This window comes from Chelonia mydas, chromosome 10, assembly GCF_015237465.2.
Source record: "Chelonia mydas isolate rCheMyd1 chromosome 10, rCheMyd1.pri.v2, whole genome shotgun sequence".
Classification (NCBI taxonomy): domain Eukaryota; kingdom Metazoa; phylum Chordata; order Testudines; family Cheloniidae; genus Chelonia; species Chelonia mydas.
The window spans coordinates 2,936,810-2,953,797 of record NC_051250.2 but is presented as its reverse complement, the minus strand read 5'-3'; the positions used below and the strand labels follow the sequence as shown (position 1 = coordinate 2,953,797).

General features: G+C 42.7%; 1 protein-coding gene across 10 annotated transcripts in view; it reads right to left on the bottom strand.

The window, feature by feature from the left end:
• The window catches only part of ARHGAP17 (Rho GTPase activating protein 17), a 67,437-nt gene extending 52,237 nt beyond the window's left edge, over positions 1-15,200 (bottom strand). For 4 of the 10 annotated variants that reach the window (XR_005227140.2, XR_005227141.2, XM_037911256.2 and 1 more), the window contains exons 1-2: positions 14,831-15,026; positions 6,694-6,819 (exon numbers count right to left, since the gene is read on the bottom strand). Coding sequence is in view for 7 of the 10 variants with exons in the window: in XM_037911256.2 (XP_037767184.1) it covers positions 6,694-6,819; positions 14,831-14,883 (179 nt within the window). In the remaining 3 variants the exon portion in view is untranslated. Of the gene's footprint in view, positions 1-6,693; positions 6,820-14,234; positions 14,273-14,830 lie in introns of those variants that run through there. The other 6 variants (XM_037911255.1, XM_037911262.2, XR_006284319.1 and 3 more) reach the window with 5 other exon arrangements.
• Between the last annotated feature and the right edge of the window lie 1,788 nt (positions 15,201-16,988).

Below are 16,988 nucleotides of genomic sequence, written 5' to 3'. Positions count from 1 at the left end.
ATCTAGATTCTACTGCAATATGAAAGACAGTGAGTCACTGATTTTAACCAATAACGAAACCTTGCTTCCAGAAGTTATATACAACTTTAAAGTGTCCTACAAACAAAGTCTTTATTACAGGTCACTGTGCACAGGCAAGTTATGAAACATGTACCATAAACAGGCTTAATTTATTAAACGGTCAAATAGCCTATTACCACAAAAACTCCCTTGTTCTGGAGTATGATCCGTATGTCCACTCCACCTAAAAACAATTCAAGTATCTAACGAAGACAGTTGGCTTTAGACAATCCCAAGTGAACTGCATTACTCTATTATGTAGAAACAGCTTGTTAGAACTTTCTTTCTGAATAGCTATTTTAGCAGATTAAAATCATTCCTATTTTAAGAGTCTGCAAGTATGAGCTGGTATTAATAATTTCTAGCTCTGAAACCACAGAATTCTTCTGTAGACCTGGCACTGTCTAAAAGGGGACTGAGGTCAGCTTAATGCTGCCACTCAGGGGTGTGGATTTTTCACACCTTAACCAACAGTGAAATTGACCTAATCTTCTAGTGTAGACCAGGCTTTATAAAATAGATTGAAGTTACCCTAGAACCTTCAAAAACTAGAGCGGTAGCTAAAGAATGACTGTTGGCTGAAAGGCTTTGGCCAGTCAGGCACTCTGATATGAAGTCCTTGTAACATTAACAAATGAAGGCTTATACCCTTCATGCCAAAATTTAGCCTTTTCGGCATCTTTTATAAAAGCATTAATACAAGAATTGCACCTGTTTCTCAAATTGCAAATGTTCATATTTATTAATACATTTATAAAGCACCTCCAAAAGCACTCAGGGTGCTGAACAAGCATAAAGGCAAACTTAAAATTACAAAGCGGGTAAACAGAACAATAATTTTGTTCAGTAGTTATTAAAAGACAACAATCCTGAGCAGGCAACGTTTCTCTTATCCTTAAGTCCTGGATCTTAGCTCATTTGTCTGCTGTCCCAGAGAACTAAATACCTTGCACAGTGTCTACCCAATAATGGATTCTCGGTTGTAGAAAGTCTGACAAACAACTATTTATCACCATCACTTTTTGACTAGCACATTTTAAACATTCCACTACAAGAGGCAGAAAAAATTTTTACTGGAAAAAAAATATAGTCAAGTGAAGGGAAATAGTAAAGACTTGACACTGAATATCGAGGACATGTAAAATTAACAGCATTTTCTGCCAGCTGTTGAGGGAACTAAACTAAGAACAAAGGCCAGATCTGCTCTGGTAAAAAACAGTTGAAGAAAATGAACCCGTTAGTCCAAAATTTCATGTACAGAAGGTAGATAAAAAGAGGGATACATGTAGATACTTGTAATGGTTGCACTCTACTCACTGCTACATGGCACTCCCTTCTGGGGGTTAGCTCTGCCTGGTTCTGCATCCCCTCTCTTCCTTTCCACCATTGCAGCTCTCCTCCCACCTCACAGCAGAGCAGTATAGCTGCTTCAGGACTCACCCCTCTGGCCAGGTCACACTGATTTTCCCCTTCAAGGGAAGTCTTTCCAAGTCTCCCTGCACAAGCAATGTCAAGCATTCTTCACGTCCCCTGCCTTATGTCACTCCTGCAGAGACTCAGGCAGTCTTCCCATTCACTGCCCAAAGCAATAAGACTTTGCAGTGGAGGGTAGGGGAACGCAGGCCTGCCCTCTATTCTGGGTTCCAGTCAAGGGGCTTACAATGAGCAGTTAAGGTCTGGGTCCTCATAAATCTTACCACTCTCTTGCCTGGACTACTTCCTGTTGCACTTCTTTAAGCTTTTCCTTTGCCGACCTTTTTAGTCAGACCCCTCTCTCAGGCCTACTAGGTGAAGGCTTCCTCCCTGCCACCCTCTCTCAGTGGTGCCCCCTGCACTGCTCCAGTGTTTTAAGTGTAGCCAAGCCCCTACACTTTTTTTTTTTTTTTTTTTTAAACAGACACTAACCCTCGTGAGCACTATAAGAGTCATAGAATCATAGAATATCAGGGTTGGAAGGGACCCCAGAAGGTCATCTAGTCCAACCCCCTGCTCAAAGCAGGACCAAGTCCCAGTTAAATCATCCCAGCCAAGGCTTTGTCAAGCCTGACCTTAAAAACCTCTAAGGAAGGAGATTCTACCACCTCCCTAGGTAACGCATTCCAGTGTTTCACCACCCTCTTAGTGAAAAAGTTTTTCCTAATATCCAATCTAAACCTCCCCCATTGCAACTTGAGACCATTACTCCTCGTTCTGTCATCTGCTACCATTGAGAACAGTCTAGAGCCATCCTCTTTGGAACCCCCTTTCAGGTAGTTGAAAGCAGCTATCAAATCCCCCCTCATTCTTCTCTTCTGCAGACTAAACAATCCCAGCTCCCTCAGCCTCTCCTCATAAGTCATGTGCTCTAGACCCCTAATCATTTTTGTTGCCCTTCGCTGGACTCTTTCCAATTTATCCACATCCTTCTTGTAGTGTGGGGCCCAAAACTGGACACAGTACTCCAGATGAGGCCTCACCAGTGTCGAATAGAGGGGAACGATCACGTCCCTCGATCTGCTCGCTATGCCCCTACTTATACATCCCAAAATGCCATTGGCCTTCTTGGCAACAAGGGCACACTGCTGACTCATATCCAGCTTCTCGTCTACTGTCACCCCTAGGTCCTTTTCCGCAGAACTGCTGCCTAGCCATTCGGTCCCTAGTCTGTAGCGGTGCATTGGATTCTTCCATCCTAAGTGCAGGACTCTGCACTTGTCCTTGTTGAACCTCATCAGATTTCTTTTGGCCCAATCCTCCAATTTGTCTAGGTCCTTCTGTATCCTATCCCTCCCCTCCAGCGTATCTACCACTCCTCCCAGTTTAGTATCATCCGCAAATTTGCTGAGAGTGCAATCCACACCATCCTCCAGATCATTTATGAAGATATTGAACAAAACGGGCCCCAGGACCGACCCCTGGGGCACTCCACTTGACACCGGCTGCCAACTAGACATGGAGCCATTGATCACTACCCGTTGAGCCCGACAATCTAGCCAGCTTTCTACCCACCTTATACTGCATTCATCCAGCCCATACTTCCTTAACTTGCTGACAAGAATGCTGTGGGAGACCGTGTCAAAAGCTTTGCTAAAGTCAAGAAACAATACATCCACTGCTTTCCCTTCATCCACAGAACCAGTAATCTCATCATAAAAGGCGATTAGATTAGTCAGGCATGACCTTCCCTTGGTGAATCCATGCTGACTGTTCCTGATCACTTTCCTCTCCTCTAAGTGCTTCAGGATTGATTCTTTGAGGACCTGCTCCATGATTTTTCCAGGGACTGAGGTGAGGCTGACTGGCCTGTAGTTCCCAGGATCCTCCTTCTTCCCTTTTTTAAAGATTGGCACTACATTAGCCTTTTTCCAGTCATCCGGGACTTCCCCCGTTCGCCACGAGTTTTCAAAGATAATGGCCAAGGGCTCTGCAATCACAGCCGCCAATTCCTTCAGCACTCTCGGATGCAATTCGTCCGGCCCCATGGACTTGTGCACGTCCAGCTTTTCTAAATAGTCCCTAACCACCTCTATCTCTACAGAGGGCTGGCCATCTCTTCCCCATTTTGTGATGCCCAGCACAGCAGTCTGGGAGCTGACCTTGTTAGTGAAAACAGAGGCAAAAAAAGCATTGAGTACATTAGCTTTTTCCACATCCTCTGTCACTAGGTTGCCTCTAGCAGGTCTAGCAGCCAAAGCAGATCCTTTGGGACACTTCAGAAGAAATGCACATTTGAACGGCAGATGAAAAAGCTGCGGCAGTGCAGAGACAGTCACTCCGATTTACTATCATGAACACTAGGTTATTATTCTCACAGAAGCTATTCTTTTAGCAGTGTCTCAAGTCAAGTAAATCCAATATGTTCTCTCACTGATTGTAAAAAGGGAGTTTGGCCTTCCCTCCTGAAGAACCAAGAAGCATCATTAACAGAATGCTAGAGCAAGCCAGAGGTACATCACCAGACAGTCTTCGGCTGTCCACACTACCACTGATGTTGGCAAAACTTGCGTCACAGGGCTGTGAATGTTCCATCCCTCCAAGCAACAGTTACACCAGCATAAGTGGTAGCGTGCACAGCACTATGTTGGCGGGAGAGCTTCTCCTGCCAACACAGCTATCGCCACTCATTGGGCGTGATTTAATTATGTCGACTGGAGAGCTCTCTCCCATCCGCATAGAGCAGCTACACAAGAGATCTTACAACGGTGCAGCTGCACTGGTACAGCTGTGCCACTGTAAGCTCTCTAGAGTAGACAGACTTAAATTCTCTCTGCTGTTCCTATTGGGAGGAATTATGTAGGCTCCCTAACAGATGTACAGTTAAGGCTGCATTGATATCTACATTTAAAACCAGGAGTAAATTCCCTCTGTAATTTGAAGTCTTTAAATAATGATTTGAGGATTTCAGTAACTTAGCCAAAGGATATGGGTCTACAGGGGTGGGTGGGGAAGGTTCTGTTGCCTGTAATGTGCAGGAGGTCAGAGTAGATAGTCATTATGGTCCCTTCTGGCCTTAAAGTCTGAGTATTTCACACTTGATTTAGTCTCCAAATTTAATCCTTTTCAGCTGAAATTCCCCATAGCATCTTATTCATTGTTACTTCAATGCAAGGAATTGCTAAATTGTAGAAGATGAAGTATGTTAGATAAGCAGAAGGTCTTACCGCAAGAAGTAGATCCAAACTGAAATCACATAATGGATACACATTTTCCTAACATGAATAATTTAGTGTTTCTATTGCTTGCAAATGCATTTTAACAGCACAACATGTATTATATTGCTTCAGTGTACTCAAATGGTCCTGAAAATAGGTGTATTTAGTATTGTTGTAGCCCTGTTGATTCCAGGATATTACAGGGACAAAGTAGGAGAGGCATTAACTGGCATTTCACCTTGAAGGGTCCCTTGAAATGTGTTAACTACTTATGCTAAACACTCTGTTCCACCTTGTATGAAGGTGTACATTTCCCAGACCTGAAGAGCTCTGTGTCAGCTTGAAAGCTGCTCTCTCTCACCAACAGAAGTTGGTCCAATAAAAGATATTACTTCACTCCTCCCGCCCCCTAACCTTGCCTCTGGAAATAAGTAGTTTTGCAGATACGAAGGAACTTATTCCACTCTGGTTTGGTGTTGAGAGGACACACTGGAAGGATAATCTGATATCAGGTATTCATGAGTTGTTCTTGAGGCACCTTAGAGACAAACACATTTATTTGAGCATAAGCTTTCGTGAGCTACAGCTCACTTCATTGATAAAGTGAGCTGTAGTTCACGAAAGCTTATGCTCAAATAAATTTGTTCGTCTCTAAGGTGCCACTAGTCCTCCTTTTCTTTTCATGAATACAGACTAACACGGCTGCTACTCTGAAACATGAGCTGTTCTGTTTACTCACACAAGTAGCAGATTCAGAATTCCTACACAGATACACATCTTAAGAGCCTGACTAATATCCTTCAAACTAGCACAGATAACTAAAGTTTCATACTAAGGCTATGTCTACACTGCACTTTTGTCAGGTGTGGACAGCACTTTGTCAGTGGGAGATGCTCTCCCGCCAACAGAGCTACCGCCCCTCAGTGGGCGATTTTATTTAGTTGGCAGGAGAGCTCTCTCCAGAGAACAGCTACACTGCATGCCTTACAGTGGCAAGGCTTTAGCGGCACAGCGGTGTCACTGTAGGCTATGCCTACATTGCATAGCTTAAGTACAACATACATCAATAATGCTTGCTGTTCCTTGGACTCTGACTGTTCAGTAACAGTGCTGCACATTGCCATGTAGAAAACACATTCTGTTAATTCCCTTTGCTAATAGAAGAAGAGTGATTTAGAGGCAATGAGCATCTGATGTCACTTAATAGGCATTTGTCAATTTAGTGATTCATGTTACCATTAAACAGAACTTGCATAGATCTAAAGTTTGGCAATCATACGAATGGACTCAAGAGTGTCCGCTAAGGAAAATGAGATCTTCAGGATTTCAGTCAGCTCCCCCCAACCATCTTTTACACAACGGAGGTCTAACTTCATTTTCATTCACTGAGCAGCACCTGAGCTCCATTTGGAGACACCACGGGGTGGAGTTGGGGCGGGCACAAGCACCCATCAGCGCCGGGGGAAGTTGGCGCCTCTGGCTGCTATTATAAATTTGCTGCCCCTGCAAATTTGTCGGCCTAGGAGATAATATGCTGCTGCATAGTCTTAGAGTTTTCAAAATACCAATGGAAGATTAATGCTCTTATCTGCCTCCCTCAAAGTACATAATTCTGAATAAATAAAAGCAGTATTAAGGGGAACAGTAAGTGTAGATGTGCATGTTAAAAACTATGAGTGACTGGTAGCCTGAGTATCCAGTTTCTGCATGATATTTAAGTATTGGAAATTAACTATCTGTATATATCACTATAGATGAAAAACTGGTTTAGTCAGGAGTTACTTACAGGTACTTTGTAACAAGCAATATTTAAGAGTAACATTAAATGCCAATTTAGATCAATAAAATGACAACATATTCCTCATTTCACCTTGTACGTTGACTGTCAAATGGCTAGGAGAACTACTAACTATTGCTTAGTGTAATCATTGTTATCCAGGATGTGAGCTTTTAAAAGATACATTAGAACACTTCTGTTGAGTCAGACTGATGTCATGCGTACAGGATATTGAAACACTCCACTTGTACAGGAGAGCTTGCACTAAGAGGAGGACTGAGGGGGATGTGGCTGCAGTAACTGTTGTCCCATCTCCAATAAGGCAGGCGTTTAGGTGGTTTGTGGTGAAATCTGGAAGGAAAGTTATTCAGATTTGCAATCTGTATTCTAAGAGACCAAGACCATTATTTAATAGATAACATCCCTGCCAATGCCAAGAAACACATGCACCTGTCAACCTAAAGTTTAAGATTTACATCTGACAAGATCATTTTCCAGGAAAACTGGTCTGATCCTGACACCTCCCAGTTTGAATTACTTCTTGGTAAATGCATCCTAAAAACACCAAGAGAATTACTGGGAACAGTAGTGATACAGATAGGTCTCTGGAATCAGGAAAGAAACCACAGTGACGAGTAACATTCATTAGACATGAAGTCTAATAGTCTTAATAACTGCAAACCTGTTTCTCAAACTAAACAGCACATCCTTGAAAAACACCCTTATGAAATCATTTTTCAGATGACTGTAGGTCAAGTGCACATTTGTATTCATATCACTTGAAAAAACCTTCATATTGACATTACTTTCAGAATATAATTTGAGATAATTACAACTATAAAGCCAAATTCTGACAACTACCCCAAACCTCATTTTTTCTTTAGGCACTACCATACTTCAGACCCTGGTTAGAGGGTCTACTGGTCTTGGACACAAAAAATTAGTATTTCAACACTGAAGCAAGAGAACCCTTACAGTTACTTCTGACTTCACTTTAGATTCTACCTGGCAGAATCAATGTCTGATCACAAGGAGTCAAGGATAAAGAAACAAAGAACAGTCTTAGTCACTATTTCATTGTCTCTTGAAACTCATGAGAGAGAATATAGCAGAGTATTTGGCGTTTACAGAATTTTAAGCGTTTTACTTAAAAATAAATCATGATTGTCTATTCGGCTAAACAGAAGTGAAACTAAGAGCATACATTTGTCATTGTAGGACATGCAGAATATATAAACCACTTATCTCAAAGGCTGAGGCCAATCTAGTATCCAAAACAAGGTAAATGCCCGCCTTTCTGTTATCCTGGCAATAACTTAATATGCCAGTTCCAAAACAGAAAATCTCAGTTTCACATACAATACCACCAATTAAAAGCTATACACTATTTTATGAGATTATGTGTAACAAAATAAATCAAACCATACACATCTAAAAGCCCTGCAAATATCTGAATTGGCAAAAATCAGACGATCAAGATAAGGACTTCTGTAAATTATTAATTCTAAAGGAAGTTGAAAAATTCTACCTATATAATGATATACTACCAGCTGTGACTGGCAGATACAGTACGCAGCTAACCACACGAAAAAACACAGATCCAATTCCCATCTGAGCTATGGTCAAAATGCCAACCTAAGCAAAATGTCTCTTGGAAACAGCTTCCTGGAGTTGAAGCTTCAGATTAAAGAGAAAGCATTAACTTTAGTTGATCATCATAACTTGATAAAGTCCTCAACTTTACTATTTCTTGCACATCTTGTATTGCCATTTCACCCTTAACTGTAGCAACACTGAGACCACCACCACACAACAATGCTCTGGTAAACGAAGGCAATGAAAATCAATAAGATATAAATCAGTCTAGATGATGTGGTATTAAATTTGTTAGTCTCTAAGGTGCCACAAGTACTCCTGTTCTTTTTTTGGTATTAAATTGTAATTCAGTTTCTTTGGAGGATTATTTAAATCAACTACAATAAGAAACAAAATTGGTGGGTATCATGTAAAAACAAGGTGTTAAGGCATTAGCCAGGAGTATTCCCATCTACAAGTCCTGACTTAAATCCTCAGAGCAAAAAACACAAATTCCTCAGTGTTTTAGCATGCCAAATCTCAATGCATTCCAGGCCATGGACACTAGACTACATTTTCAGTTTATTACTAGAAAGATTAGCACAGGGAGACAAACTGTAGCCAGCTGGCTCAGACTGATGTTCAATTTTTATAACATGGAATCCAAGTCAGAGACTGAAAAGCTAAAGCTATTACACATTCAACATTCTAGTAAAACTATAGAGTTTTTAAAATATGGGAAATTTTTCATGGTGCAGTTAGCCTGTGAAACTCATTGCCACTATAGGAAGACCAAGAGCTGAGTAGGATTCAAAAACAGGATGGGTATTGATATGGTAACAAGAACATCCAGAGTAATTTTGGAAGAGATGTAACACTTCTTCAAAGCATATCACATCCTCCTCTGAAGAAGGCTAAGATGACGCTTCTTCTAATAGCAGGTTATTTTAATTGTCTAGGAAGGAGTTACTTGCAACTTCATCTGAAGTAACTGGTACTGTCCACTAACAGATAATGAAATTAGAGGGGAGACCACTGATACCATCCAGTATGGCAATTTCTAGGTCTCTTTCCTGATCAGCATGTTAACACAATTTTTACTAACACCTTCTCACTTAGAGCAGTTCCCTATCTTTGCCCTTTTCCTCAGTTATTTTAAAATGCAGCAACTTGATATTTTGTTTTACAAACTAACCATGGCTCTTCAAGTTCTGTCCATCTCATGCAGTGTGACTTGTTTCCAGGGCTGCATTACTTGCAGCGAGCCACCAGTTAAAAATAAAGCACTCCACAAGAGTCAAGTAGTTGTTCGAGTACCAAAATGCAGTGGGGTACCTAACACCATTCTCCAGTGAAGTCTGAAGGATAATTACTGCAGAACATCTAAAACCAGGCAAATTAATGATTTTGGAATTCTGCTCCACTTAACTCCCCCCTCCTCAATTATTTTCTCTCAATTCCTTTAGGGCTTTTGTAATTCCACATCCCTCTTTCAATATATTTACAGGCATACTTCCTAGGTGTGTCACTTCTCTGCTCTAATACAGTCTTTCCTAGTTGCTGCGTTCATTGCTCCAGTAAGTTGCTGCTTCTCCTGTGCTCTTGTTTTATCCATCCTATGTGTTTGACCCAAGAAGCAGAAACTAATCTCCCTTGGAAAACCAACAAGGAATCCTTGTGGCACTTTAGAGACTAACAAATTTATCTGGGCATAAGCTTTCATGGGCTAGAACCCACTTCATCAGATGGTGGGTTCTAGCCCACAAAAGGTTATGCCCAAATAAATTTGTTAGTCTCTAAGGTGCCACAAGGACTCCTCGTCATTTTTGCTGATACAGACTAACACGACTACCACTCGGAAACTAATCTCCCTTGACTTCCCACTGTATTCTCAGTTATCTTTACTTCGACCTAGTTAATTTTTCAAGTGACCACTCTGCTGTAGCACCAGAAGCTATTTCCTAGCACAGAGGATGCCCACAGCTAAGTAGCACTATCAGAGCTCCAGAAGGGAGACAAAGTTAGAGATAAGAAAACATCCATTTCTAACAGAAAGAGATATGGTAGTTTTAGGTAAGGAATACATACCGCCATACTGACTGCAGGAAAGGCCTTTCATACCTCTGGAAAGGTCAATTGTGTGGATCCCTAGCTATTTTTGAAGAAAAGGCCATCTTTAGCACTAACCAGCTAAAAGTAGACATTTTTCTTACAACAGTCGATTCTGCTGAAAAATGGGTGACACTCAGTTGCTATGTAAGGTAAGGGGAAGTTGTACATACAACCACCAGACATTATTTTTGAGAGAGTGTGGGAACATCATCTGCTCAAGAGGTAGTTATTGCTGTCTATCCTTTTGTCATCTTTTCACAAGATCACCTTTTCTGTTAGGGTGTCATATAGCTGTTCCCTTTAGATGGTAGCTTGAGGAAAAACTTAACATTTTAAGTAAGTCTTTAAAACAGTGTTTCCTAAGGTGTAGTGGGGTGATGTACATAGTCAAGCCTCAAATTTTTCTCATCTCATATGTTATGATTGTGGAGACACATTTGAGTCACATTTTTCTAGGCCAAATGATGCAGTAACATCTGCCAGAGTTTGCAAGGAGCCTGAAACAATAGCTTTAGGGTGTGAATTGCTCCCTTCATTTTAAAGGGCATGCATTCAAATCCAAACAGTTTAAATATCAGCATTGTAACTTAATTCACAGCTTATCAAAGCACATAAAGCAAATGTTATATTATGAAGATTTCCACAGTCTACTGAGTGACCACTCATTTTGAAACCAGAAGGGGATGGGCTTGGGAGACACCACCAAACACTTCCCCCCCATCCCTCCCCAATCAAGAAGCAGCCCAGCAGGATATCTAAGATGCACCAAAAGAAAGCCAAGCCAGAGTTGCTCATAGGCATTCTCCTGTCGGGGTGGGGTATTTCCACTTCACCATATTCTGTATCATTATTAAAAAGAAAAGGAGTACTTGTGGCACCTTAGAGACTAACCAATTTATTTGAGCATAAGCTTTCGTGAGCTACAGCTCACTTCATCGGATGCATTCCACTGAATGCATCCAATGAAGTGAGCTGTAGCTCACGAAAGCTTATGCTCAAATAAATTGGTTAGTCTCTAAGGTGCCACAAGTACTCCTTTTCTTTTTGCGGATACAGACTAACACGGCTGCTACTCTGAAACCTGTATCATTATTGCAAACTTGTTTTAGTTTCAGACAAACTAACAAGCGTGCAAACATTTAACATCCACTGTTGAATGTCACTCCTTAAAGTACATTTAATTTAATCAAAAACTCCGATATATGACTATCACCACATGGTGGAGTTAACAGGGTATGTGTGATTAATTTCACCCCCTTCTAGGGAAATGAGCTTTTAAAGAAGTGGGCAACACTGCTTTAGAAGTCCTGAATGCACATTGCAAGCTACAGAAATCACTTCCCCTGTTACTGGAAGGTGGCAACTATATAATAGCACACTGGTCTCTCATGCTGTGCTAAATGAGGTACAAAGGTGATGTCTATTAAAGTATGTCAGACACCATAGTAAAAAAAGTCAGTTCTTCCTTCCACCGAATATCACCACACACATTCTGCAGAAATAAGCAGGTGTTTTCTTCGTGATTTTCAGTCATTCCATTTAATATGGATTTAAAAAGGAATAACCATGAGTTTTCAGTAAACAAAATTTATTTTCCCTGATCAGTGCTTTGCAACTCCCTAAACTGATAAGTCAGCAAAACGTGCGTGTTTATAGTTGGCAAGCATACTGATGCTAACTAAGAACTACATTTAGTTAACCCCAAGACTGTGGCTCAGATCTAAACTAAAGCTGGAACTGTAGAGTTAACTCAGACTGTCCTCATAATCCCTGGTTAAATGATCAAGGTGCCCTGTCCAAAGTGTGAAGTACTTTTTCCTTCCTTAATGTCCCCACTTCCATTTAATTCTTTATGCCATTTGAAAAATAAGTGGTTTAATTCTCTTTGGAAAGAGTCCATGCTTACAGCCCTGCACTCATGAGAAACCTACAATAGGAAAGTCAGTATGAGTGAGCAAAAAGCTGATAAGGAAATGTTTTCATTTAAAGCATACAAGGAATTATGGTAAACAGAGTAAAAAGTTAAGAAATATCTTGATAATTCCCTTTAATTTTGGGCCTCATGACATGTTAATTTTCATAGCTTTCATGCCATTTTCAACCTTTTTCCCCATGAGAAGTTATTCTGTACATGTTTATACTTTAATGAAGCCAGTGACTCCAGTATTCCAGGCACAGACTATTAACACAGAAACAGGCCACCTGGCAGATGAATGTGACTGATAATCATGCCTATATGGTTACCACACCCTGAGAATACCAGTAATGAAACAACTTTGAATGCTGCAGCTTCCATCGGACTCTAGCAATAAAAACATTTTCCAACTGCAGCAGTCAAAGATCACCTTCAAGGTTGAAACTTCTAGTCCCGTGCACATTGCTAAATATAGCACTCTTGCCATATATTTTTTCTAAAGCGAGAAGTTGTATGTGGCATTTGTTGGTCTAAGTAGTTCCATATATATTACAATAGCTCCAAGAAGCCCCATTTAAGATCAGGACCATTGTTCTACAAACTGTACAAACACTAGATATGATGATGCCTACCTCAACAACCTAATACCTTAAAATGAGAAGTTAAGATGTGGGGCAGGGAAATGAGAATGGAAGAGGTTTGAAATATCTCCATTTTATAATCATAAAGAACCAGCTATCATGGTCTCCCCCTCAAGCCATCATTAGCTGACATTTCTTATTTGTTTCATGTAGAAGTGAATGCTGAAGAGAAACTTAGAACTGAGACAAAAGTTGAGCCTTGTTCCAACTTTTAGTTAAAAAAAGCAGAACTCAAACAAGAAATAAATAAGGTTTCAGAGTAGCAGCCGTGTTAGTCTGTATTCACAAAAAGAAAAGGCGTACTTGTGGCACCTTAGAGACTAAAATTTATTTGAGCATAAGCTTTCATGAGCTACAGCTCACAAAAGCTTATGCTCAAATAAATTTGTTAGTCTCTAAGGTGCCGCAAGTAAGTCTTTTCTTTTTAAGAAATAAGTTACTCTAAAAGATACAAATCTGTCTTAAAAGAACACTAAATCTCATTTCAGTATGTACAGATGACACCAAGTTATGCTTAGGTATGTGAAACTAGGCCAAACACCTTCCAAAAAGTCTGAGCCAATAAAACAAAACTAAATTAGTGGCATTTATGCCTAGTGAAACTTGCACTTTTGTTATTGCAGAGTGCTAACTTCTCTGCCAATTAAGACTGACCTGTATTTGTGCAGTCTGAGCTTTCTTGAAAAATATCAAATATAATTAGAAAAGTGTAAACAAAATTTACCAAAAAAATAAGGAAATGAAAGTGAAAGAGTTAAACAAAATATGAAAAAGGAAACATACAATGCAAATAGTTTTGTAGGAACTTTGTGTAGCCCAACTTATAAATCAAAGCACTGTACTACCACATTTACAGCCAATCCAGGTGCTAAAAATACTTCCTTACATTTCTTTTTTGCATCAGTATAACATACCTCCAATAGATTAAAGTTTTTTGCTTTACACATGTCAAATTATACTACTGAAAAACAATATACTGATAGGCCAAAATACACCTGAGAAGCAACATTTTACACAACCTAGCTTTAAACTCGTAGCACTGCTGAGATGGCAACACTTAATCACATCAGCTAGGAAACACAGGACCCAGTGCACAGGTTTCTACTTTCTGTTTTATATTTATGTTAGCCAATCTCATAAATCGCTAAAGTGATAACAACATATATGTGAAAGGAGCATAAAGTCCTCGACAACAGGATAAAGAGCAGCATAAAAACAGAATTTCCAAAACCCCAATTTCATGAAGCAGCATTTCCAAAGTCACTTTCAGTATTGATATAGGAGGATAACAGCATATTCATGCGGAACAGCAGCAGATCAAGTTCTCATGGTGCCCATAAGAAATGAAGTTTCTTAAATTACTAAAGTAGCGTAACAGCCACAAAACAGTTTCTGTAGGAGAACTGCTGGAAAGAGTGAGGTCATAGTGTATTCAAGATGTTGAGGATATCTGTTTGGCCTTGTTCAGCTGTGGACCTGTCCCTCCCATACATTTTACCAGACCAAATTCCGAGCGGTGTTACCTACTGAGGACGCTGTGCCCCATGCTGTACGGAGACACAGCCCCCCGAAGGACTGCTTCTCTAAACCAAGTCCGTCTCACCAAACACCCGAGAGACAAAGTCTTTCTCGAAGTCAGCCATGCAGAGCCCTCCCGGCCAAGAGAGCTGACCACGGCCAGGGGCTCTCCAAGAAGTTGGGGGGGAGGGGGAGAGAGTCCATCAAGCTGGGAGCAGCCGACCTGGCAACCCAGGGCTCAGAGACCGGGCTGAATTACAAACATATTTTGGCCAGGTCCGTGACCCCTCACCAGCCCGCCTCCTCCGGCGCAGCGGGCAAGTCACTGCCGCAGCGGGGCTAGCGAGTGCCCAGGGCATGTCACTGGACGCTCAGGGGAGGGACGACCCCCACCGGCCCCCCAAACCTCCCTCGGAGGGGAGGGGCGGGGCCAGACCCCTCCGCCACGGGGCTCCAGCCGCCCGGGCTCTCGGAGCGGAGCGAGCGTCCCCGGGGGTTTCCGGGGCTGCGGCGCATCTCCCGGGGCAGGTTCCCACCCCGGGCTCGGGGGCCGCCCCCAAGCCTGGCCCCGGGCTGGGCGAGGGGGCTCCCGGGCTCTGACCTGCCCACAGTCTGGTTGGCCAGCAGCCTCATGCGGTTGAACTGCTTCTTCATGGCGGCGGCGGCTCCTGTCTCGGCGCCTCCCGGGGCAACGCTGCGGCCAGACCCGGCCTGCGCCCAGCGGCAGCTCGAACCGCCAGCTCCGCTCGCCCACCTCACGCCCCGCCGGCCGTCCCCCACCGGAAGCCGCCGCCACTTCCGGCTCCGCCTTCCCCGTGAGGGGCGAGTCACGTGGTGGTGGTGGTGGGGGGGTCAGCGTCATGTGACCCAGTCGCCTGCCTTGTGGACAACATCCGGGCCCTGAGGCAGGGAGCGGGCCAAAAGACCCGGATCGGGGTCACCGCGTGGGGCCGTTCCCCTGCGCCCTGGGACCCGGATGTTGGCACCCCGCGGGGAGCCATTTTGTTGCCCCTCGACGTGGGGCCGCAGCGTCCTGCCCAGGAGGCGGGGGCAGCCTAGGCCGTGCCTAGGCCGGCGCCCGGAGCCCTGCGGGCGGGGCCAGGTGCCGTGGCCTCAGGCCAGCCCTCAGCTCCTGAGGTGTCAGCCAAGGAGCAAGGCGAGCCGCAGAGGAGTCCGGCTTACCCCAGCCGACGGGGCGGGGGCTGTGCGCCCCCTTCCTCTTCGGGTCACGCCGGGTTCCCTCCGCTTTGGGGCCTGTTTTCTTAGCCACCCCGACTCACTCCTCTTCCTGATACAATCGTTCATTATCCTTAATGATAACAAGCACCCGCCTTTGTCGAGGTAGTTTTTGCTGCTTTTTGCGGCGCTCAGCAACTCTCCATTTTCTTGTCGAGGGATGAAGAAACAATGGCTGCCCCTTGTAATAAGGGACTGTCGACAACCCTAAGTCGCTTTTAGCAGAGTGCGGTAATGCTAAAGAACAGGCTTCTGCGGGAAGTGAATGTGTCCTGTGCCTAGGCAGAGCGCAGTGAGACAGGACATAATTATATGTCAGTGGAGTTTGGCCAGGATACTAAGGCTTAAGACTTGCCAGAAGTGCAATCTTTAATATCCACAAGTGTTTACCAGTTTATGTTACACCCTAAAGTTGCACCATTCTCTACAGTACACGCTCTAAAAACAAATCCATTAGCTTTAGTACTGATGTAGAGGGAAGTCTGCTACCTACGAACAACACCACTTCTTTCTGCACATTGGGTTCCTCTGGTGTGTTATCTTTCATTAAGAATCTATATTTAAAAAAATAGAAAAGTAAACAGCCTTATGCAGCAAAAGTAGAAATCTATTGTAATAACGTGTTCGTACAGCAGTATTCCTCTGTGGCTCTCAAAACTATTACAAGTGTTCAACAGATATTGATGTAATCTTGTGAAACAGGCAAATATCTCAATTTTACAGATCAGGACATACAGCATGACACAGATAGAGCTGGAAACACAAACCACGATGACTGCTTGCTTTCCAAGCCATCCCGTCCTTTAGCCGCAAAACCACTGTTCTCCTAGGTGACATTATTATTATTTGTGCTACAGTAGTATGTAGAGGCACCAGCTGAGACCAGGGCACCATTGTGCTCCTTACTGTAGTAAGAAACAGTCCACAAAGGGCTTACAGTCTAACGAGACAAGAAACACAAAAGGTGTAAGGGGAAACAGAGTGGGAAGTGGCTTGCTCAAGGTTACCCTGCAGGTCAGGAGCAATACTGGACTAGACCGGGTCTCCTGATTCCCATTCCAGTGCCTTATTCACTGGACCACTTTGAATCCCAAATCCCAAGTGAATTGTGAACAGGTAGGTAATTTTTTTAATTTAGAGACTGTACTGTCCCTCTGCAGGAAACAAGTAAATCCCATTTATGTGAAGTATAGATAGATTCCCTGCACAAAGTCACTTGTTATCCAATCGAAGTTACTTGTATACTGTGTAAGTAGAACCATGCCCTAGAGAGGTAGAAAGGATTTTGCAACATCAAGCTTTAGTGGGATCAGGTCTGCAATGCTGACAGGCAGTGCTGATCACATAAAGTTTGCAGAAGTGTAAGCACTTAGAGAAAACTGATTTATCCTCTCTTGTGGTCTGGCTTCTGGAGGATGAGGCTGGTCAGTCCTGCTATTTATTAAATATTATTAGTCAACGTTTGTGATTTAACGTTTGTGAGCCACTAGGACTACAATTCCCAGAAACCCTTGCGGCGCATT